Source organism: Rutilus rutilus (genome assembly GCF_951802725.1).
Source record: "Rutilus rutilus genome assembly, chromosome: 15".
Taxonomy (NCBI): Eukaryota; Metazoa; Chordata; class Actinopteri; order Cypriniformes; family Leuciscidae; genus Rutilus; species Rutilus rutilus.
The window spans coordinates 11994530-12018669 of NC_140220.1; the positions used below are offsets into that span (position 1 = coordinate 11994530).

Here is a 24140-nt window from a genome sequence, read left to right on the forward strand (position 1 = left end):
ACTAAAGCCATAACAACATGGTCCTGAATTTAAATTAATATTTGGTAACCCATTTTTTGTATAATAAAGTCAGCAAGGAACAGAAGTTGCGATAGGCTTTTCTTCTCTATTGTGATGTATATCTGAGTGAATCATTGTTGGATCATTGTGGTTTGCTATTGTTGTTTGATCATGTGAGTGATAGGTTGTCCTCGCTCCATTAAACACATCATCAGAGAAGAGAAGAGAAGAGAAGAGAAGAGAAGAGAAGAGAAGAGAAGAGAAGAGAAGAGAAGAGAAGAGAAGAGAAGAGAAGAGAAGAGAAGAGAAGAGAAGAGAAGAGAAGAGAAGAGAAGAGAAGAGAAGAGAAGAGAAGAGAAGAGAAGAGAAGTCATTGCAAGTGGGAGGGGAAGTTTTTATCAAAGATTACGAGGGCACATGAATTTAAAAATAATAATAATGTGCACCGATAAATCATTTATAATACTGTAACATTCCATTAAAAAAGAAGAATTGACCATTTTGATTGGTGAACTCTGGTGACTTTAAAGCACAAAAGCTTATGTGTAAAAGGACTTTTTGATATCTGATCTGCAAACTCAAAATAAAAGATAAGAGGAATAGAGTTAAAGGTTTACTGCAGGCCAAGATATGGAGATGAGTATAACCTCAGCACTGCAACATAGGTGAAAACAGTCATATCAGATTTCAGATAAGATTAAGATATTACATTTTAACAGTAAAGTGCACACAGAAAACTAACAAGGTTTCAACTGCATGCAGGTGTATCACTTCAGATGCCAGTGCAATGTGTAAGATATTCACAATTATTGACTGCATTAATATGACGTTTGGTAAAAGAGTTTCATTTCAGACTTTATTGGGAATGTTTAAAAAGTTAGAGTACAGAGTGAGTATATCAAACACATTTTTGTAGTAATCATCATAATTCCATTCTAAGATGTGTTAGATGACATTCTCCACAATGCACACGGCTTTCTCTCTTCAGACAGGCACCTGTTTCAAAGAGATAAAAAAGTAAATTCTCTCATACAATTTCACAAACATATCATACTGTATGTCATTTATCAAACAACTGATTATTTCTTAATTAGTTATTGGTAGATCTAAAGCAGAGGTAGTTAAACTTAAGTGGTAACACTTTATTTCGATAGTCCACTTTAGATATTTTACTGAATAATATATACATTGCAAGGGTTATTAGACTATTAGCAGATTGTCTGCTTAATGTCTGCTGAATACACTTTATTTTGATGCTCTCCCAACAGACATTCTACTAACTATAAGTTACTTTGCAAGTACATTTCAACTTATTCTACTAACCATGACCTAAAAGTCTACTTTATACTCTAATTAATTTTTGTTGTTGACGTATAGTTGCAAATTAATGAGAGTTAGTTGACATGTAGTTGCAAAGTTATTTATAGTTTATTGTTCTGAAAGAACAGAACTGCTGTATTTATGGTAACTGAGCTCACTTACACACTTATCAGCCTCAAACCTTTGGTGCAACTGGAACTTCACTATTTATCAGGCTTGTTAAGTCTTTAAAGAGACACACAAAAGCAAACTATTAGACAGTAACACAATTAATTTCTAAGACAGAATGTGTTACTCAGTGTAAACGTACCCTCAAAGTCAACAAAGATGATGAGGTCATCATTTTTCAGGTAATTCCGTCTACGTAAGTCGTAGTGTTTTATGAAAGTCCTCCATCCCACTGACTCTCCTCGATAACACTGGCAGCTTGGGTCAAAGGTCCCAAACTTTCTTGGATTGTCCCATATTAGTTTGTCTCCATTGGCTAAAGAACAGGAAAACAAAAAGAACATGTTATATCACATATATATTCATATATTTATATATATATATATCACAATAGAAGCCATCACCACATACCTGTGGTCAGGTCAGTGGTGAGGCTACGAGCAGAGGACATCCTCAGCTTAATGTCTGGATCCTGGTCCATCACCACTATGGTGGCCTGGCGGTTCACAGCAGGCCACTGCATCACAATGTCATTGTCACCACTGGCCAGATGGAAGTACAAACCAGTGTAGTTGCCTGTGTAATCGGAGTAGCTAGAGACTGGGCGTACTTGAATCCCATAAGCGTAACCCTCAGGACTGTAGAAACGAGGGCTGTTCAGCACGGTGTTGTAGTCGGCTGTTTTCAGGATGCTCGAGAAGTTCTGGATGCGCCAGACAGCGGCTGGGCAGTGCGTCTCAGTCAGGCTGATGTCATCGATGAATATGCCTCCTCCAGAGTTGGCAGGGTCTCCTCTCACTGCCTGGAATGCATAGCGGAATTTTGCTCCTATCTGCAATGGCACATGAGCAATCTTCCATGTTTCGTCTTCGTCAGCTGGGTAAGACAAGCCTTTTGTTAACGCCACATTCATTTTATGATAAAGGATTACATAAGGGATCATTTAAGGGATAATTATTACGTACATTATTCTGATTATCATACAGTCACTCACTAAATTAATACATGAATATGTGGACATGAAATGCTTATTTCAAATTATTTTACAATCATGTATAATATCTTAAAGCTTTCCTGCAATTTACACTTACAAATTGGGGGTTTTGTTTTCCCAGAGTCTTTCAGTGAACAGTTCTTAAAAGAACCATTTTTTCTTAGTGGTCTTTTGTGGAATGGAATGTTTCCAGTGGTTCTTACTTTATTTTTAAGAGTCTAAGCTACTAGTAGTTCAAAAAGGAAAACAATTACCCCAGATTGTATGCAGTTTCTTTAATTTTCGCACGGTTCCTGTTCCATCATCCATCTTGGCCCAAATCACTAGCCTGTCCTTTCCACTCCCTGTCATTTTGTAGAAAAACTGCAGGCACTGCAGCTTCCTCTTAGGATATAGGATGCGGGACTCAAGGAGCGCGGATTGTTCTGCACTTCCAGTGGAGGTGTCAAAGTGCATAGTATATCCTAAATCTATAAATAAATAAAAAACGTTATTTAAATTGGCCAAACGGCAGCCACAATGGAAAATGTATATTTCAGGCAATGGAGATTTGTAACCTCTGCATAGTCCATTGAGAGTATGATCCTCGGAGCCAGGAGAACTCTTAAGATGGACCCAATCAGCATCGTCAGTCAAACTCTGTACCATCCCACAAATGTTTATGTTTTCAAAAGCGCACTGGTCCAGGAGGGTAAGAGAAGAGGCTGAAAAAGAAAAAAAAATTATATATATATATATATATACAGTGCTATGCATAAGTGAATACACCCATGCTAAAGTTGACTAAAAAGAGGAATAAAAAATCATATTTTAGAAATTGAACTTAATGCCTTAATTTAAAAAATTAGGAAAAATCCAACCTTTAAGGACACCAATTTTCTTTGTGAATGAATAATGTATCGTAAATAAATAAATGTTCTTCCTTAAAATACAGGGTGCATAAGTGTGTACACCCCTATGTTAAATTCCCATAGAGGCAGGCAGATTTTTATTTTTAAGTATTTTTTTTATTTTATTTTTAGGATACTATGCATCCTGATAAAGTTCCCTTGGCCTTTGGAATTAAAATAGCCCCACATCATCACATAGCCTTCACCATACCTAGAGATTGGCATGGGGTACTTTCCATAAGATCATCTCTCAATGCAAATCAAACTAGCTATTAGGCTAACTGAAAAAAAACCATGCCAATCTCTAGGTATGGTGAAGGCTATGTGATGATGTGGGGCTATTTTAATTCCAAAGGCCAAGGGAACTTTATCAGGATGCATAGTATCCTAAAAAAAAATTTTTTTTTAATACTTAAAAATAAAAATCTGCCTGCCTCTATGGGAATTTAACATAGGGGTGTACACACTTATGCACCATGTATTTTAAGGAAGAACATTTATTTATTTACGATACATTATTCATTCACAAAGAAAATTGGTGTCCTTAAAGGTTGGATTTTTCCTAATTTTTTTAATTAAGGCATTAAGTTCAATTTCCAAAATATGATTTTTTATTCCTCTTTTTAGTCAACTTTAGCATGGGTGTATTCACTTATGCATAGCACTGTATATGTATATGCATTAATATTTCTATATTATTTTTAATAACCTACAGCAGTTGTACATTCGATTCAGTCTGACAACATCCATCTCACTAAAGTCCAGGTATTGCCCTATGATGTTGAAGAACTCTGGGATGTTGGTTGTGATGGTAGGAATACTGGGGTCTTTGTTGAAAGCAAATGGACGATAATGCATGACAGACTCGTAGTCATATGGTGTATTTAGATCTGTGACAAAACTGTCATCATATTTGTTGAAATTATGCTCCATGCCTAGAAACAAAAACATTATGTTATAAATAAAAGCCACATGCAAAATTGTAAGAGTAAGTAATGAATATTAAACTACACAGGAAATAATGCAAAACAAATGAACTAACCTTCAGTGACCTGATCTAGCCAGATCTTCACATAGTCATCTCGATCCTGGCGAGACTGCGTATGGTAAAAGCCCAGGGCATGCAGAAGTTCATGCTCAATCACAGCCTTATGGTCACAGCCCGACCCCAGAGAAAGCACCTGCCCGTTCTGTAGATCTCCAACATAGGACCAGCACCTACCGCAATTACAAGTCCTGTTAGTGTGATTTCCTTTGTTTTATAATATACGATAAGCGTTGTCTGATGGCGGAATCCCATTTGCTAAACACCATCATTAGAATGCTACAATGGTTTGATAATTTGTTTATTTAGCAGAGCTTATTATTATCATATACACACTTATCATTTGTGGTAAAATTCTGTGTGGATGTGCTCATGCATGCTCAACATAAATATGCTGATGTTATAACAGAAAAATGTTTGGCTGCACACATACCCATCTCTTTTCTCAAATTTGATAAATGTCTTCTCTCCCTCATAGGGTTTGAAATCAACACATGACTTTAGACGGTACATTTCAAATGCCTGATGGACCGCACCTTTTGCATTAAGGTCTGTGTAAAATGGGGAGAATTTATCCATGAAGAAAATCAGTATTATAAAAACACAAATAAGTCCGTTTTTGTTTTTGAACGTTTTGCAAAACAAGTAAATATCACTTACCCAGGCTGTCAGATAGAATGTATGGAATAGGGAACTTCCATCTGTATGTTGTGTTAATAAGACCAACTCGACCAGGCTGTAAAGGGATGTAGGTTTAAATAGACAGTTTTTTAAATCAACAATACATAGTGATAGATATTATTAAGAAGATTTCAGCAGTGCAACAAAACTGAATTATGACATGGTTGTGCACTTACAGGTAGGGCTATGTCTCCCTCAATCAGTCGGGTTTTTGCTCCTGACAAACAAGTTAAAAAAAAATTAGTAATAAAATAATGCATTTGTACAATATTTTGCAAAGTAATCAAACTCAAAGTATTTCTTTGAATATACAGTAGCATTAAAAGGAACTTTGTTGCCTCAGTGTTTTGTAACAGAATGCATAAAACAATTTACCAAGGTTGATGAAAGGGTTGAAATTTGGTTCATCTTCGACCTCTGTAATAAATATAGTGTTATACATTTATTTAGATGAATGAAATAAAAAAAAATCATAACTTACAGTAATTAATTAAAATCATTAATCTTACCATGAATACGAGTTGAAACTGGAATCTGAAAGTCATGGCAGGAATATGGTTAATCCCAATGCATTTAGAGATAGCAAATCACTGTATATATCCAGATAAGTGCATATGCAATAGGGACCAAAGCCTGTTAAAATATAATATTATAAAGTGTAAATTATAACTACAGAAAATCACTCACAGCATGAAGTGCTACAGCCAGCACTGTAAAGATGAGCAGCCCCTGTAAAAGCATACTTACTGACAGTATGTGAGGTAGGAGATATTGCCATCGCTTAAATTATATAAAGAGAACTTTAGCCTTTGACCATGTTTATTGGAACAATGGATTTGAAGTCTCATTACTGACAGTAGATTTGTGATAACCCAAAGGACACGTGTCTGTAGTAAGTGAGTAGTTTCACTGTTTACAGACCTTATGCAACCAAACACAGCCCAACATGTTTAATAACTGCACAAAACAATCCTTATCCTAGTAAATGTTGTAATTAATATGCACTGAATGAAAACAAAAAACAACTGGGCTATTTATAAAGTGCAGAGTATGACTCAAGATGGAAATCAATGCTAAAAGTGTGTTCAACGTTGGCAAGACAACACTGTTAAAAGCAAAATAGGAGTATTTAAATTAATTTAAGAAAAACGTGATGTACAAACTAAGCAGTTTCATACATGGATTTCTCGGCGACGTCATCACTGCTTGCGCACGCAACCAGGAGGCAGAAAGACCCGCGGTCTTCGTACCGGAGTAAAGGGTTTAGGCTAGTAGCATAGTGGTGGTGTTGTCGCTATAGTCAAAATGCCAAGGAGTTGTTGCGTAATTTATTTATATGCAGGCCCAAATATCCGTAATTATTCAAACACAACCTACAACTTCCTTGTCTAATGTGACATTTATTTGAACATCTTCAACTTGATTTGATAGGTATGACAAATATTTAATAACTTTATGCCAAAAGTATGAAGCCAAAATTACTTTAATGATGAGTAACGTTAATTGATTTCAGCGTGTAGCCTACTTGTTGCACGTTAATGCCTTTTCCTTCTTTTTTCTTTTTTGGAAACGCACAGAAAAAAAAAAAAGTGTAACTGCTCGCACAACTGTTTCTTTTTTCCTTTCATTTGTCATCTCATTCGTTTCTTTGCTAAATTTTCTCATGTCTGCTCATGCTAGTTAACGTTAATCCACTCCCTGTTTGGTTTTCTCACAAATGTATGACTTTTGGAAGTGCAATTTTATTACCATATGCAGTTTTAATAAAGTTGAATTAGGTGACCTTCTATGTCATTTTTACTCTTCAAAGTGTACTCTTGCAGATGTTGATTATAATGAATTTACTGTTAGGCCCATAAATAATAATAGGGATAAACAATATTTAAAAAGTATATATTTTTTTAAACATATGACTAATTAAAAATTAACCACAAAACATGCTAAATGGGGGATATCTATATCTAGCATTTAAAAAAAATGGCCAGAACGTCGTCTCTCATTTACTGAATGTCGCGCAACAACGTTGCTACAGCCTTGGCGCGTTACAATTCTACGTTGTTACAATGTTGCGAGCACGTCGACGTTGCCATAGCAGAAATGCAACGTTCCACAGATGTTGCCACAACGCAAATGTGTTTGCTGGGACGTCACATCCCGAACCTCACAGCAATTAGGCTTGTTTGAGATGAGCAAAATCTGCGCAGAACCGATCACCGGTGATCAGCGCGAGATGCATGCCGGTTAGAAATGTGTCCGAGTGCGGTCCGCCTTTCTCTGATGTCATGCTGATGTATGTCAAAAATCTCTCGCGAGCGCTAGGCGGAGGTGTCGGATTCTGCAGTCGAGCGCAGTTTCTCTCCAACAATAAAAACACATATGTCTGTATTAAAGAAAAAATGATTGATAAACATGTATTTGGAATGGAATTAAATAACAAGTACTTTGGGTGTCTTGTTCATTTTATTTATTTTCATATAAAAGCAACAGAACTCGAATTACATCCAGTTTATTAGCAACACTGTGCACGAGCGTGAATCCCGCGATATCCATCTTTGATCTCACAGGTGTCTGATCCACTGCGAGAAGAGAGAAGTGTCCGGCTTGCCTGCGCTTTTTTCACTCCTCCCCTCACTGCAGCCGCCTACTCTCGGTTACATTTCAGGCGAGGCAAGGCGCATCTCAAACAAGCCTATTGTTTTTCGCTTGATATTTGCATAAAGTCGAGAACTGCCCAACCTTTTGACGCTCTCAACGCCTTCTCTGGTCGGCTGTCAATCCCAAAATGCACTGCGCGAGCGTGAAGCACAACTTCCATAGTAATTAATTGAGAACACTCCACTCGCTCCGTGCCAGTTCAGCTCACTGAACTAATTAATTCCAAAAGACCGAGTCGTTAACAACTAAAACAAGTCCTTTATTAATTTCTTTTAAATTTGTCTACACATGCATCTACTAATAACACATTCATAAATCTTCGGCTTAATTTCTTTCATCGTTTAACATGAAACTGACTCGCATGATGAACTGAATGAACATGCCTGCTTTTGTTCAGTCTGACTCTGCCAGTCCCAACAGATCCCCATTCCCGGAAAAGTGACTAATTTGTTTAGTGACGGGACTTCCCAGTTTATTGCGTTTTTTTTCTTTTTTTTTTTTTCTTTCCCAAACCAGCTGTTTCGCCGGTCCGAATCTTGTTCAGACTCTGAAAGATTCTCAATTTCTGAACTGAACTGAACTGATTTGTTCAGTGAAGGGGGCGTGTTCGTTTAATAAGTCCAACCAATGAAATGCTGCGTCACAACCCGCACTCGAATGCTATTGGCCTACGCTATAGTCCGTCTTTGAGGGCAGAAACGCAGGCATTTCATTTTTAGTGCGAATCGAATCGCTTTCTCGACGAATCATTCACTGAACAGATTTGTTCAAAAACACTTTCACAAACTGATCCAAAAACAGCTTGATCTGACTCAATTTACAGACGTGTCGAGTCGCGGTCAGGATGAGGCTCCGCCTGTTGGTCTTCAGCTGACGCTTAATGTAAGTTAGCCCTGCTAATGTCGATGTATTTTGTCGGCAGACTTGTTCAACTGACTCTGGCCAAGAAGATATATGAATGGTCAAAGTCAACGTCGGGTAAGTCATTACAAATGAGATTTAAAAGTGGTTCGGCACTTCGCAATAGCAATGGCTAGTATGCTAACTGTAAACAAGCTGGTTGTGTCACTGGTTTCGCTGTTTTGTCAGCCACTTCCTATACGTCACTGATAAAAAAATCATATTTCTTTAAGTGTCAGACCATTGCTTTAACTGCTTTTCTTTTTATTTATGTAAGCTGCTATTGTGCGGGCAGTAGCTATTACACTGACAAGCACAGTGAACTCACATGAACTAAGAGTAACGTTACTTCTCTAAAAGACAGTATCCATATGACTAATAAACCAAAAAGTGGTTATTCACAAGCACTGAGTTAGCTAAAAGGACCAAGAACAGTGTGAACTGAGTGAGTCAGTAAGCTTGTTTGAAAATGTCATGCTGTGACATGAAAACTTGTGACATGTGGTTCTTGTTTTTCAGGTTTAAAGTTTATGCCAAAGGTGAACTGGTTGGTTGTTTTCGCAATGGGTAATTCAAATTGCCACAACAATACTATGAGTATCCCGCCAGGAAAAGGACCCCACCAAGTGGGATGCACAGACCTGATGGTGGGCCACACAGCACATGTAAGTGTGTACTTGAATTGTGTGTACATGAATTGTATGTGTGTCATTATCAGATTAATATATAGCCTATGTATTTTTTCAAGGATACGTTCTTGAGACTCTACTATCCGTGCCAAGCATCCGAGAATCCTCAGCTGCCAGACTGGGTCCCGTGCAGAGAGTATTTCAACGGCCTCGCAGACTTTATGAAGATGAACAGAGCATTGAGTGAAAGAATTTTCAACTACCTCTTTGGTAAACTTTTTTTTTTTGTATGGGCTATTCAGTGCTGGGGCTTTTGAAAATGTAGTTTTTGTCGTGACACATTGGCAGCTCACCATGCCACTTCCTGGCACTTTGAAATGTGGTTAAAACATTGGTTGCCACTGTTGTCATGCTATGGCCATTTATGTATGTTTGTTCACATTAGGGTCTTGTAAAATCCCAGCAGCCTGGAGTGCATCATTTAAACCAGATGGGAAATATCCCGTCATTATCTTTTCTCATGGACTGGGAGCTTTCAGGTTTGGTTGGTTTGACAATTTAGGCACAAAAACCTGAACAATGATGCAGTATTTTACATTCCCACTGTGTTTTTGTGTGTTGTATGTTCAGGACATTGTATTCAGCCATATGTGTTGAACTGGCGTCGCAGGGCTTCATTGTTGCAGCCGTGGAGCACAGGTGCTTGCTTTCAGTTATTAGCTGTAAAAGCTTTTTTGCTTTCCAACGGACCAGTATGTTGAGATAAGAGATATCCGCTAACCACAAACTGACATGGTCACAATTACTGTTCAGAAATGTTCCTTGCCCTGAAAGGTTTTGTATGTTGTTATAGTCAAAGTGTGTGAAGAGTGTGCAAACAATAGTATAAACTAGGTCATCACATTTTTAACAGTGTTTACCGGTGGCACATAACACAGGACTAACAGCAGCGACGGTCACACGGCCTTTCAGGTTATGGAACTGGGATCGGAATTCAAACTAGTGTAAAGTAGTGTAAACTATTAAGTCAAAATGGAACAGTGGAAATGCTTTGTAGTATTGCAGTTTTGAGCCTCACTATTAACTAGAAATTAGATTTTGCTATAAAACACTCACTCTTGTTAAAAATCTCAAGGTCACTTATGGTTATGACATGAATATTTTATTAAATGAAGCCTATGACTGAAAATCAGCTAGTGACAGGCCATTTTACCATGTGTTGTCTATGGCCTGGTGTGTTTTACTTTCACTAAAATATCTTTTCAATTTCAGGGATGAATCTGCCTCTGCAACATTTTACTTCAGAGAACACGCTGAGCCGGGAACAAAAATGCATCCGTCATGTGACATTGCCAAGCCTGTGTCTGATAATCTGGAGGAGGTTTGGATGTACTACAGGCCGTTGAAACCAGGGGAGCATGAGTTTCCTCTAAGAAACAAGCAAGTGAGGAAAATCTCAATACTCATCAGATATCTCAAACATATTCTTCCTGTGCGAATCAGTCCTAGTCTGATATTTGTATCCGTAAATGACTTAATTTGCTGCTGCCTTTTTTTAAAATATTAGATTTTTGTGTTGTTTTGCACTGAAAGCCCATCAATAATAGTTATTATTATTAGTATTAGTGACAACTGTACTTGTTTGTAAATAATTACTGAACTGTATTGTGGTCCTGGCTAGTGCACAATTGATGAAACTGTCTGTGTTCCATGTAAATGAATCAAATGTCCTTTATGTTTCAGGTAAAGCAAAGAGCAGATGAATGCATCAGAGCCTTAAATATTCTCTTTGACATCAATTCAGGAAAGTCTGTCGAGAACGTCTTACAGTCCAACTTTGATTTGTCAACATTGGAGGTGAATATTACAATGAGTTTAAACTTGTGAGAACAAAGAAAAAAGAAACCGCTTGATCATATTCCGTAAGACTTGATTATAGTAGTGTAAATAAGTGATGGAGAGCTGGTGGTAATGAGCTTTTCTGCATTACAGAATTCCATGGACTTGTGTAGAATAGCAGTTATGGGGCATTCCTTCGGAGGCGCGACGGTGATCGAATGTTTGTGCAAGGATGTCAAATTCAAGTATGTTTTGCGCTGACTAGCATGTCCAATACGTATCGTGGCATACTTCGTGTTACAAGATCTTGTGGGTAGATTATTAGCATATTTAGCAGACTGTTTGAGAAACGATGCTTTCAGTCAGTGCGGTTGGCCTTTATTTTATCCTCCACACTGATATCTGAAAACTTCTGCAAGTTTCCTGTGTTTTTTTTTTAAGAAGCATTTTCACACTCCCTCCCACACTACTTGAAACCTTGTTGTCACTCTAAATAGCCTTATAGAGGGAATCATTTACAAAAAAAAGTTAATGAAAACATTATTTGCATTAAATTCAGAGGTGATTTTTTTTCAGGAAGAAATTACACTCATTAGCCATGAAAGACACATTTACTTGCTAAACATCGAATTATAGGAATAGTGCTAGTAGCTTGTGAAGAGAGATTGAAAAACAAAATGTTCATCCTTGCATCAATGTTGCTGCTTAGGTGTGGAGTGGCACTGGACTCCTGGATGTTTCCCTTGGATGAGGAGATCTTCCCAGGAGTGAAGCAGCCAATCTTTTTTATCAACTCTGAAAAATTCCAGTGGATTGGGAATATCATTCGTATGAAGAAGCTGGACTCTGCCATGATTCCCAGAAAAATGATAACCATCAAGTCAGTAATTCATTATAATTTTTTTCATTCCCCTCCACAAAATATTTTTTTGCTTCATTTAATTGTGCTTTACAATGTTTTGGCAGGGGGACAGTCCATCAGAGCTTCCCAGATTTCACATTTCTTACTGGGAACTGGATTGGAAGGCTCCTGAAGCTGAAAGGAGAGATTGATCCGTATATAGCCATGGATCTTTCCAACAAAGCAACTTTGGCTTTTCTTCAAAGGCACTTAAGTGAGTTAATTTACCTTTTTTAGTATGAATGGTTCAGTGTGTTTCAGCTCTTGCTATTCCGTTAAATCGTTTGTAATACGCTACCGTTTAGAAGTTTGGGGTAAGATTTTAGGGGGAAAAAATGTATGGATGCATTAAATTGTCATTAAAAAGACGTCACAGGAATAAATAACATTTTACACTGTATGAAAAAAGGAATTCATTTTTTTCAATAGTATTTCATAATATGACTATTTTTGACCAAATCATTTCAGCCTTTTTGAGCATTTTTCACCCCATGCTTAGTGTACAGAATACTGTGAACTTGTTTGCAATATGTAATTTTTAACTTTATTTTCCAGATCTGGACAGAGACTTCAATAAGTGGGATCCTTTAATTGATGGAAAAGATGACAACTTGATTCAAGGAACCAATATTGTTATACCACAATCATCTATGTAATCGAGTAACATGAAATGTTTAATCAGTACAATGATTTTGTAATGTGCAATGCAAATGCAAATTCGCATGAAACTGAGTCAGAAGGCTACATGAGAAAGGGGCCTATCTATTTTGGAAATTTCATAAGAGACTTTAAATATTGAATGCGGTGTACGAGTACGATTGAATTTGCACTATGGATTAGACAGTGATCTTACGTAAATTACATTTAGTATTTTTTTAAATTACATTTAGTATTTTTTTAAACAGGGTAAAACTACAACTTACAGGATTTCTACCAGCTACATTGCAAACAGTGCAATAGATTTTTTAACACCATCCTGTTATGTGCCTTAATGTTCTTACAGCCATGTAGAGCAGAGGTTTTTATATCAATTTAATGTTTTCAGTGGATTCTGACATTACAAGGAGGCCATTAGCAGACAACCATTTACAAATATAAATACCATACTGTGAAATGTATTCAGCATAGCGTTTATATGTTGCCCTATATTGAGAACAATTTTAACATTGTAGAAAATAACCTTATTAGAGAGTCTACAATCATCTCTGGATCTGTAACAAACCTGTGATTTCCTGATTTGTAAATTGAAATCAATTTTTACACTACTCTCTGGTCAGTAAGAAATTTCTTAAAAGCTATTATGTAAGATTTCAATAATTCTCGCTGGATTCCAGTACAGCCACAAAAAATGCACAATTTTTTCTTATGTATTTGTGATTTTGTTTATTAAACATATCTTACCTTTGCCATGTCATTTTTTTTTTATTATACAAAAAGTCTGAATAATAACTTTAAGATGTTCGTATTAGTGCTGCACACAAAGGGAGCATATTTATTAAAGAAAATTTCAACCAGTTACCACAAAATGCAGCAAATTGCTTTTTCACCACAAGTGTAAACTTTTAAGAGCATCTGAACAAATAACAAAATCCTTGTACAAAGTATAATTTAGAAACAGTTTTAGAAATCCAATAAGGAACACAACGAAAGGCTGTGTAATAAATGGAAAAACAAAACAGCCTTCATATCTGCAAAGTGAAATCGGTGAACAGTAATGGAAAGTGAAAACTCCAGCTCAACTCTATGAACAAGCAGCAGTGCTTATTGTTGCTACTATATGGTTTATGGTAACAAGTAGACAACACCACTTAATACAAATTCAAATGTAATAAACAAAATAGAAAAACCATGCACAAACAAAAGCAACTATTTTTAGGGACATCAAAGTTTACATTAGTCACGTTTTTCTTTTTCTTTTTCACTCTCCGGCTCACATACTTCTGCATGGGATTCTTGCAAAACACCAACAAAAATGACATCATCGTCAGATGCGTCCTCAACTCTCAGGGTCAGATGAGTGACTTGTGGATCCTCTGAGTTGGTGCAATCAGATGCACTTGACTTCTCTTGTAAGCCTGTGAAGCAAACTACCATCAGTTCAACCAGAAATTGTCTCATTACTTCAAAGAAAAGCATTAGGACTCTTTATGACACTTCTATTTAAATGTATACTTAAATTACTAACATGAAGATTCTTCAGCATCAGGATGGATTTCTGTGACCATCACATCTCCCTGAAGCTGAAGTATTCAAAGTAAAGGAGATATTAATAAAAGAAAACAAATATGTTTGTGGTTCAAGAATTAGCAGTAAGCTTATAATACCGTGCCATCAGATGCTGTGTCAGACTCTGCTCCATCATCACTGGTCAGAACAATAAGATCTTCAGTAACATCTACTAAAAAAATTAAATCCATGGTTTCTGTTAGAATGCTACACATCCAATTCTATTGTTAAAATAGAAGCGCTTTACATTAAACTTTTTAATTGAATATGGAATTCAAACATGACATACTATTAAATGGTTCAGGTAAGGAATTTGTTTCATGCTCAGTCTCACATGCATCCTGTACCTGCAAAAACATGAGATGAGAGGAAAATACTTTCAGCCACTGAGTGGTGTAGGTCTTTAAAAAGACAAACAAGAGAAAAGACAAAACACCTTATCATGGGGAGCAACATCAAGAAAATCCATCAGTAAATCCACTCCGGTACTCATCTTGGCACAGTCTTCTAAAGTCACATTTAAAAAAAATAATATAATGGAACAGTCAACTACTCTTCCATGCAGACTTATAAACACCAAAACATAAAACTAAAGTATGTTTTATATGAAGTATGCAGGGTAACCTCTTTGCTCTCCAGCTGAAGTATTCAAGTCATCTTGGGAGTGATCCGGTTCAAGCTGGAGTACAAACATATTTAAAGGGATAGAACACCCAAAAAAAAATTAACATTTGCTGTTAATTTACTCACCCTCAGGCCATCCCAGATGTAGGTGACTTTTTTTCTTCAGTAGACCAGCAAAGAAGATTTTTTTTACCTGAAACCGTGGTCCTTAATGATTCATATAATGCAAGTCAATGGCTACCATCACTTTGATAGTCCAAACAACCTATACACGCAAAAGAAAATTAATACCCGTGGCTCCTGCTGATAAATTATGGTTTTATGAAGCAAAACGATCGGTCTGTGCAAGAAACTGAACATTATTTACAACATTATCTGTAATCCAGTTTGGAGCGTAAGCTACCTGTCGCATAGGCCTCGTTTACACTGCAGGTCTTGATGCCCAATTCTGATTTGTTACATTTATCCGATTTTTCTGACCGTCCGTTTACACGTTCTTTCAACTGTGACCCATATCCGATTCATGTGTTTACACTTGCCATACTATCTGAAACATCGCACATGCTTAAAGGGTTAAATTATCTTGCACAGATGGACGAACGCAAAATATGCTTGATGCTAGCTCTGCGATATATGCGAAGTTCGCCAAACATCACCATGATTACGAGGCAAAGGAGGACGAAAAGTGCCATCATTGCACATATGCTTCAGATATTGTGTGTGAGAGAGATCTCAGGACTAGTGGGAGCATATTCTGTTTAAATATTGGCTTTAACGAGGTATCCGAAGGTCCTCGTGGTCGTTAACGAGGTCGGTCTGAAATTTTGTTGTGTACAACATGTTGTGTCAACGTTTGTCCACATTCCTCTCCTACGACGACAACGTTTCGTCGGGCCATCCGTCCCTTTGCAGATGCGCGTTGCGGTTTCTCTCGTCATTAAACCGTGGAGACGTTGCCTAATGCCTCAGAAAATCCGATCTGCCTGTTTACATGACAGTCGCATTGGCACATATCCGATTTATTTCCACATATGAATGAGGCCTGAAACCGATCTCTAAATATCCGAATGCGTGCGTTTTTTTCCTGTTTACACTGTCATAAACACATCGGATCTGTGTCACATATGAGCAAAAAAAAAAATGTAATCGGAATTGGGTCACATTTCACTGACCGTGTAAACGAGGCCGCATAATGACGTAGGCATGAGAGCAAACTCATTATTGACACGTGTTGTATAGACAGATTGTCATTATGTGACCGGAAGCTCACACTCCAGACTGCTGTAAACACGCTCAAAAAGGTTTGCTGAAGCTGTGGATTACAGGTAATAATTAGGGATGGCCCGATACCGGCATCGGGCCCATACTGTCCTCATATACTCGTACTCATAAAAATTTGCCGATACCACGTACATTTTGCGAGCACATCCCTTTAAACAGACAGTGGAAAGTTTGTTCAGTCGGATGTCAATGGCAAAGAAAATATAACGAGGCATGTAGCTTATTAACGTTAACTGGCAAGAGAGAGAGCGAGCGAGCGCACTTCTGTTGAATGCTCGATTGCTGATCGTTCACTCACTCGGCACATGTTATTTGGATGAAAACTAAATCGTATATGTAAGTAAAGTAAAACATGAACTGTTACCTGATTTAAGTATAACGCCTGGTTCCCTACATTATTACAGGACATGTGCAGGTCAAGAAGTTCCATGAACGCAAACATCTGAAGCGCGCGCCCCGTAAACCAGCGTCTCAGCGCGCGAATACTGAATTAAATTGTCTTTCACGTCTTGCGCTTGTACGGACGAATTCACACAAAATTATGTAATAACACCCGTCTTGGCGAGTATCCTATAGTAAACAAAGTCGGTTATATCTCAAATGAACGTAGCCATGTTCAAATGCGGTCCGTGCGCTCGGTCTTAAAGGGGCAGCAGTTTGATAAACCTGCTTCTGTGTTTTAATGTTAATCAAACAAAGGACAAAGAAATACGCACTGCTCTTGACTAAATAGGCTACCCTTTTCAACTTTACAAAAATATCTATCTATATATAATTTATACAGTAATGAATATGCTTTTTTTCACATTTGATTACTTTATTCAAATTTCTGTACCTTTCTTTGTTCTATTGTATTTATTTGTCCTATTTGTAATTCGATTGTTTGTTCTTATTTTGTTACTGACTGCTTACTTGTTTTAAATTCACATTAATTAGGCTGGTAGTTTTTGTTGTAGTATCAAAATTGGATTAAATAATTGATATTTCACTGGTTTTGACAAACATTTGAACCGCTGACCCGATCCTCAGTACTGAGCCCTGCTGAAGCAGCTCTAAATATGTGCTGTGGCTATTAAATGAAAGATAAAATATGATAGAGCAATAGAATGAACAGTGACAGTAACAGAAGCTCATACAATGCATTTTAGCAGGCTTAATTAAGCATGAAAATAACTGAAAGAAATATATATATATATTCGATGAACAAATTAAGCCAACTAATATGATTTATATTCTTTTGGTTTATCTACTAATACATTTAAAAATTACAAATGCAGTGAAAATTCAGGGATCGGTTACGGTATCGGCGAGTACCAAAAATGAAAGTATCGGTCTCGTTCTGCAAAAAGTGGTATCGGGACATCCCTAGTAATAATGTAGTAAATTATTTTCAGTTTCTTGCACAGACCAATCGTTTCTCTTCATAAGACCTAAATGTATTGTCAGGAGCCAGCAGCAATAATTTTGTTTTGCATTTACATGTTTTTTTTTGTTTTTTTTTACTATCAAAGTGATGGTAGCCGTTGACTTGTATTATACGAAGGACCATGGTTTCAGGTAAAAATCTTTACTGTTATACTGAAATAAATAAATGTCACCTACATCTTGGAAGGCCTGAGGGTGAGTAAATTAACAGAACATTTTAATTTGGGGGTGAACTATTTCTTTAAGATAAGTGGGTTAATAATATTTTTTTTATTAAAGGGTTATTAGCTCACCCAAAAATGAAAATCCCGTCATTTATTACTCACCCTCATGTCGGTCCAAACCCACAAGACCTTCGTTCATCTTCGTAACACAAATGAAGATTTTTTTTTAATATCCTCCATAGACAGTAGAAAGTAGTAAAGACATCGTTAAAATAGTCCATAAGACTAAAGGGGTTCAACCCTAATATTATGGAGCGATGAGAATACTTGAGTGCAAAAAACAAACAAAAATAATGAATTGATTCAACAATTTCTTCTCGTCAGTGTCAGATCTCCTATGCTATTTGCGTAATACACCGTACAACGCTTCCGGGTTCTACGTCAGAACGCCGGCTCACTATTGGCCAGCTTCTGCATCAGCATCACACGCATGTCACACTACGGTTACACCACAAATAGCATAGGTGATCTGACACAGAAGAGAAGAAATTGTTAAATAAAGTCGTTATTTTTGTGCACAAAATGAATTCTCATCGCTTCATAAAATTAAAGGGCACCTATTATGCCCCTTTTAACAAAATGTAATATTGGTCTTGGGTGTCCCCAGAATGTATTTGTTAAGTTTTAGCACAAAATACCCCACAGTTAATTTATTATAACCATTTGAAAATGTCATTTTTGGGGCCTGTTTTAAAAAGAGCTGTTTTGGTGTGTACCACCTTAAATGTAAATGAGCTGCATATCCCCGCCCTGCTGGACCCAGATGATGAAGAGACTGCGGCAGAAGAAACTCGAAATGAGAATGGACCAAGACGTCTCGGAATGGATATTTGATACATTTATGTACACAAAGTTTTAATCGCATCCCCTTTGCAATTATGGATGTGCAACACACACACACACTGTGATAACGTTCACGCAATTTTTTGAAACTACATACACACAAATACTGTGATAACGTTTGCTAAGTACAAACAAATTTATTTTTTTTATTTTTTTATTTTTTTAAGTACAAACGAAATTATATTTATGCGAGGGGTGCTGTTGCGTCATGTTGACATTACTTGTCGTACAGGTGCTTATGTGGCAAATGTGAGAAGATGGCTACAGAACCAGAAAACATATGCTGCAGGGAGATAGATGTTTATATACTGTCTATAGAGATAGAGCATGTATTAATTTATTTACATTTGTAATTGCTGCAAAAAAAGATACGTGACAAAACTGTCTGACGTTGTTTGTTGAGACATCCTATGATGACGGTAATAAATAGCTTTAGACGCATTTGTTGTTGAACTGGCTGACATCGATTGAAATGACTATTTGCTCAAAAATCATAAAATACACTTACTTCTTCTGGAGGTGACGTTGGATCGCGAACAGTAGGCAACGATCCACACTTGAGGATTAACTTTGACCCTCGTTCACTAAACAGTCAGTCAGAAAATGATTCTCGCAAACATAAACGTATTTAGGAAGTTTAAGTGGCGCCTTTTCTTCATAAATAAAATCCATCCGCTGCGTTTTCAGTGGCTCTGATGTCAGTGAAGACTACTATATCCATTCTTACATCCCACAACAGAACACGTACATTTCATAGGAGACATTACCGGCTGTCGTTGAAACAATGGCGATGGTGTGCAGATCACCGAGGGCGGGGTAACCACAGTGTCAATCAAACCACGTCGGTGGGGCTTGCGCAATTCTACGTCACATTGCACCGAATCTTAGAACAGCTCATTGTGAGATTTATTGAGATTGTAAAAAAACCACTGGGTGGATTTTTATCATTCTAGGGTGGTTTTGCTCACACACTGCCAACACACATTTATATGGAAGCCCGTTTCCGCCACATTGAGTAAAAAAAAAAAGATTCTTTAAGTCATAATAATGAGAAACTTTCTCATAATAATGACTTAACATCTCGTAATAATGAGAAACTTTCTCATAATAATGACTTAACATCTCGTAATAATGAGAAACTTTCTCATAATAATGACTTAACATCTCGTAATAATGAGAAACGTTCTCATAATAATGACTTAACATCTCATAATAATGAGAAACTTTCTCATAATAATGACTTAACATCTCATAATAATGAGAAACTTTCTCGTAATAATGACTTAACATCTCGTAATAATGAGAAACTTTCTCAAAATAATGACTTAACATCTCGTAATAATGAGAAACTTTCTCGAAATAATGACTTAACATCTCGTAATAATGAGAAACTTTCTCGAAATAATGACTTAACATCTCGTAATAATGAGAAACTTTCTCGAAATAATGAGAAACTTTCTCAAAATAATGACTTAACATCTCGTAATAATGAGAAACTTTCTCGAAATAATGACTTAACATCTCGTAATAATGAGAAACTTTCTCGTAATAATGACTTATTTTCTCGCACTTCTACGCATGCGCAAAGCAGCGGAGCAGAAGGGCGTGCCACACTAGCGACATCCCCTGGTCAAAGCCGTGTAAATGCATCACAGCAAACATGGCACGCTCTGCAGTGAATAACATTAATGATAAATGATCAGTATATGAGACAGGCTTCCATAGATTGTCTTTTATTCATTTGTAATATTAATGTGTATTTTTGTGTATGAACAAGCAGCAACACAAGTGTGATCCATGCATTTCAAATAGATGGAGGAATGATAAGACAGCACACCTTTCCAAATCTGTTTAAGAACACTTCATCTGGAAATCTGTGTAAGGGTCCATTCATACAGAACGCGCTTTTTCATTGCTTTTCTAGGCAAACGCGCACTAGCGGACGTTGCGCTCGCTCTTCTGCAGCGTCGCGCGCATGACACGGCGTTCTAAAAACGCGGCGCTCAATTGAAAAGCAGTTCAGCTTTTAAAAACACGTCTCGACCTTGCGTTTTCCCCCATTCCACTGCCCACTTATGTGTAAATGTCCCCAAAGTCATAAACATCTTAAACGTGATTTCTGTATTGATATCTTCCAGATGAACATGCACATCAAATATCCTAGAAGCATCTGCAAAATACGTGTTATATTAACACACATGTGTTACACTTAAACTTGACGAATAAATGTAATATTCCAACTTTAATCTGATAGTTTTGTAAATTCATGTAACAATTTCCATCAGTGCGCACAAGCAGGCGTCCTTCGTTACCATGGTAACCGTCCTGCTTCTGCATTCCACTTTCACACCTTATCGTGCGCATGGAAAAGTATGGAAGATATAGGCCTACTGATGATGTTATTTAATGATACTACAGATTGCACTTAGTAGATCAAACTGACTTTAATGAAAACAACTGTTTTGCAGAGCGTGCCATGTTTGCTGTGATGCATTTACACGGCTTTGACCAGGGGATGTCGCTAGTGTGGCACGCTCTTCTGCTCCGCTGCTTTGCGCATGCGAGAAAATAAGTCATTATTACGAGAAAGTTTCTCATTATTACGAGATGTTAAGTCATTATTTCGAGAAAGTTTCTCATTATTACGAGATGTTAAGTCATTATTTTGAGAAAGTTTCTCATTATTTCGAGATGTTAAGTCATTATTTTGAGAAAGTTTCTCATTATTACGAGATGTTAAGTCATTATTATGAGAAAGTTTCTCATTATTACGAGATGTTAAGTCATTATTATGAGAAAGTTTCTCATTATTACGAGATGTTAAGTCATTATTATGAGAAAGTTTCTCATTATTACGAGATGTTAAGTCATTATTATGAGAAAGTTTCTCATTATTACGAGATGTTAAGTCATTATTATGAGAAAGTTTCTCATTATTATGAGATGTTAAGTCATTATTACGAGAAAGTTTCTCATTATTATGAGAAAGTTTCTCATTATTATGACTTAAAGAATTTTTTTTTTTTTACGCAATGTGGCGGAAACGGGCTTCCATACATTTATGTTCAAACACCATGTAAAAGTGAATTTTGCATAATAGGTGCCCTTTAAGGTTGAACCACTGTAGTCACATGGACTATTTTAACAATTTCTTTACAACCTTTCTGGGCCTTGAAAGTTGCAATCCCGTTGTGGTCTATGAAACCTCTCGGATTTCATCAAAAAGATCTTTATTTTTTTTCCGAAGATGAACGAAGGCCTTACGGGGTTTGGAACGACATGAGGGTGAGTAATTAATGACAGAATGTGTTCTTAATATGTGTACTTACACTCAGTACTTGAACAAGTGCACCTTCCCCCAATGAATCTTCAACTAAACACAAACAAATTCAGCCTTTAAATGCATTCAGATCTAAGATACACACATCAAAACTTTTCACAATGACTTCATATTTCATTGTCTTACAATATAAAGATATTCATTTTTATTAAAGTGCAAATTTAATAGGTTTAAAGGGATAGTTCACCCAAAAATTCTGTCATCATTTACTCACCCTCATGTTGTTCCAAACCCGTAAGATCTCGTTCATCTTTGGAACACAAATGAAGATCTTAATGATGAAATCTGAGAGCTTTCTTTCCCTCCATTGACAGCTACGCAACTACCACTTTGACATCAAAAAGTTCATAAAGAGATCATAAAACTAATTTGTACGAATTGAGCGGTTTGTCCAAATTTTCTGAAGAGACACGATAGTATCATATGATGAACTGTTCATATGTGAATAAAAGCCTAAATTGAAACTATCAACGCACACGTCAGTTATGATAAACGGAACTAATGAGGTTCATTCTCGTGTTTCGCAGCAAGTTTGAGCTTGGTTGAGCTTCAGTGGATAAAAGCCTACATTCATTATGTTCATCATATAAAGTGATCATCTCTGCAGAAAAGTTGGGCTAAACTGCTCAATTCATATGGATTAGTTTTATGATCGCTTTAACTTTTTGAAGCATCAAAGTGGTAGTTGAGTAGCTGTCAATGGAGAGAACAGAAATCTTTCAGATTTCATTAAAAATATCTTCATTTGTGTTCCGAAGACGGACAAGTCTTACGGGTTTGGAACAACATGCGTGTGAGTAAATGACAATTTTCATATTTGGGTGAACAAATCCTTTAAGAATTATTTTATGCAAACAGACATTATACAAACTATAAAACATTCATAGAATAAGTGTACTATGCACTTTGTAATAACTGAAGTACCAATACTTTAATAAATAGGTATATCAAGCAAGCTCACTTACCCTCAGAATCTTCAACCAAAACAATGGAGCAGGACACACACCCCTTGTCTTGAGGCTGCATTTATTTACATGAACATGTTGAGACTCTTCAAGCTATCTGATTACTGTCATTCAATTGCTTTTGATTGGTAAAACAGCACCACACTGTACCTGGTCTGCAAGTTCATCGCCTGGATCCATTTGGTCAATGAGCGTTTCCTCTTCACCTTGACATAATTAAAAATGCTATTTTGAACTAAATTTTGCATTTATGATTTACTCCATAGTATAAAATAGTAATGCAAGTATATAGCTTTTTCTTAATTTCCTTAGTGGTATGTTATGCAATAATTCTGTAAAAAGGTACATAAACTCATACCATTTGGTTCTTCAGACTCCAAAGCGACTGTAGTTCCATATTCTGCATCTTCGTCCTGATGTATACAGAGATACAATTGGTTTCTACATGTTGTTCTATTCCCAACTGCTGTAAACATTCTACTTACCACGATTAAACATACATTTACCTTTGAAGCACTGTTCTTCAATGAAGTACTTGTTCCCTTGGTTACATCTTGAATAGTTACAATTTAATTCAAATGAAGAGATAGAGAGAGGGAAAAAATGATGTCACCTTTTACGGCATTGGTGGAGAACAATGAGAATGATAAGTATTGTGCCCTCTATTTTTTTCCATTAAAATATATAATACATAAATAGATATAGATATAATACATACCACTTGGAACTGCAGCTTCAATGCTTGAAGTCTGCAATTAAAACACTGGATGAGTAAATAATGGTTTCTAATTTTTCACACACAAATGCAAAAGTAGATTCTAGTGTTCCACACCTGCAATGGCTTCTCTGGCAGAATTTCAAAGATGTTGAGTGGATCTACTACCACCTCAGAATCATGCTCCACAAGCAAAACCTGAAAAATACACAGAAAAAAAAAATAACCTGAAGATGAATTTGAAGTCAGACAAGACAAAGTACAAGTTTCTTTACCAGAAAAACAAGGGCAGCTCTTAAAACAAACATTTGTGAATTCGAAGAGAAAGATACACTCACTAATGCAGCATCTTCAGAAACCTTTAAAATTCGTGCTGTGCACCAATTCCTCCTTACATGAGACCAGATCACACAATCTGACCCAACAGGCTTCTTCTCTGTCGATCGCCTCAAACAGCCCAAGTCTTTAAAAAAAA

General features: G+C 36.7%; 3 protein-coding genes across 9 annotated transcripts in view; 1 reads left to right on the plus strand and 2 right to left on the minus strand.

Annotated features, from left to right (window-relative positions):
- Positions 1-832: 832 nt before the first annotated feature.
- Positions 833-5859, minus strand: mep1a.1 (meprin A, alpha (PABA peptide hydrolase), tandem duplicate 1). The gene is made up of 14 exons (XM_084431450.1): positions 5786-5859; positions 5608-5632; positions 5474-5515; positions 5275-5315; positions 5078-5153; positions 4851-4968; positions 4415-4590; positions 4086-4307; positions 3040-3186; positions 2737-2952; positions 1900-2364; positions 1631-1804; positions 1483-1545; positions 833-996 (listed from the first exon to the last, which is right to left on the minus strand). The coding sequence occupies exons 1-13, from the start codon at positions 5837-5839 to the stop codon at positions 1496-1498; spliced, it is 1806 nt and encodes a 601-aa protein (XP_084287576.1). The 5' UTR covers positions 5840-5859; the 3' UTR covers positions 833-996; positions 1483-1495.
- Positions 5860-8433: 2574 nt separating this feature from the next.
- pla2g7 (phospholipase A2, group VII (platelet-activating factor acetylhydrolase, plasma)) lies at positions 8434-13427 on the plus strand. 2 transcript variants are annotated; one of them, XM_084431916.1, is made up of 11 exons: positions 8434-8635; positions 9173-9318; positions 9402-9552; positions 9728-9821; positions 9913-9981; positions 10555-10726; positions 11026-11139; positions 11275-11366; positions 11831-12001; positions 12088-12236; positions 12578-13427. In XM_084431916.1, the coding sequence occupies exons 2-11, from the start codon at positions 9184-9186 to the stop codon at positions 12676-12678; spliced, it is 1248 nt and encodes a 415-aa protein (XP_084288042.1). In that variant the 5' UTR covers positions 8434-8635; positions 9173-9183; the 3' UTR covers positions 12679-13427. The 2 variants fall into 2 exon arrangements, with proteins under 2 accessions (XP_084288042.1, XP_084288041.1); XM_084431915.1 differs by having other exon boundaries at positions 8454-8731.
- The window catches only part of tdrd6a (tudor domain containing 6a), a 35304-nt gene continuing 24574 nt past the window's right edge, over positions 13411-24140 (minus strand). Inside the window, exons 3-16 of one of the 6 annotated variants that reach the window (XM_084431914.1) lie at positions 24004-24128; positions 23783-23863; positions 23669-23699; positions 23457-23503; positions 23309-23363; positions 23101-23156; positions 22951-23005; positions 21975-22018; positions 14873-14927; positions 14685-14755; positions 14538-14595; positions 14347-14420; positions 14208-14262; positions 13411-14097 (exon numbers count right to left, since the gene is read on the minus strand). In XM_084431914.1, coding sequence (XP_084288040.1) covers positions 13916-14097; positions 14208-14262; positions 14347-14420; positions 14538-14595; positions 14685-14755; positions 14873-14927; positions 21975-22018; positions 22951-23005; positions 23101-23156; positions 23309-23363; positions 23457-23503; positions 23669-23699; positions 23783-23863; positions 24004-24128 — 989 coding nt within the window. In that variant the 3' untranslated portion in view covers positions 13411-13915. Of the gene's footprint in view, positions 14098-14207; positions 14263-14346; positions 14421-14537; positions 14596-14684; positions 14756-14872; positions 14928-21974; positions 22019-22950; positions 23006-23100; positions 23157-23308; positions 23364-23450; positions 23504-23668; positions 23700-23782; positions 23864-24003; positions 24129-24140 lie in introns of all 6 variants that reach the window. The other 5 variants (XM_084431913.1, XM_084431911.1, XM_084431912.1 and 2 more) reach the window with 5 other exon arrangements.

What these genes read in the sequence shown, in the direction of transcription:
- mep1a.1 (XM_084431450.1), bottom strand. Translation starts at nt 5,839, where the DNA reads ATGCTTTTACAGGGGCTGCTCATCTTTACAGTGCTGGCTGTAGCACTT. An exon ending in TGGCTGTAGCACTTCATGCT is followed by an intron (nt 5,633 to 5,785) that starts GTGAGTGATTTT and finishes CATGACTTTCAG; the next exon opens with ATTCCAGTTTCAACTCGTAT. An exon ending in CACCACTGACCTGACCACAG is followed by an intron (nt 1,805 to 1,899) that starts GTATGTGGTGAT and finishes CCTGTTCTTTAG; the next exon opens with CCAATGGAGACAAACTAATA.
- pla2g7 (XM_084431915.1), top strand. Translation starts at nt 8,653, where the DNA reads ATGTCGATGTATTTTGTCGGCAGACTTGTTCAACTGACTCTGGCCAAG. An exon ending in TGGTGGGCCACACAGCACAT is followed by an intron (nt 9,319 to 9,401) that starts GTAAGTGTGTAC and finishes TATTTTTTCAAG; the next exon opens with GATACGTTCTTGAGACTCTA. An exon ending in AGAAAAATGATAACCATCAA is followed by an intron (nt 12,002 to 12,087) that starts GTCAGTAATTCA and finishes ATGTTTTGGCAG; the next exon opens with GGGGACAGTCCATCAGAGCT.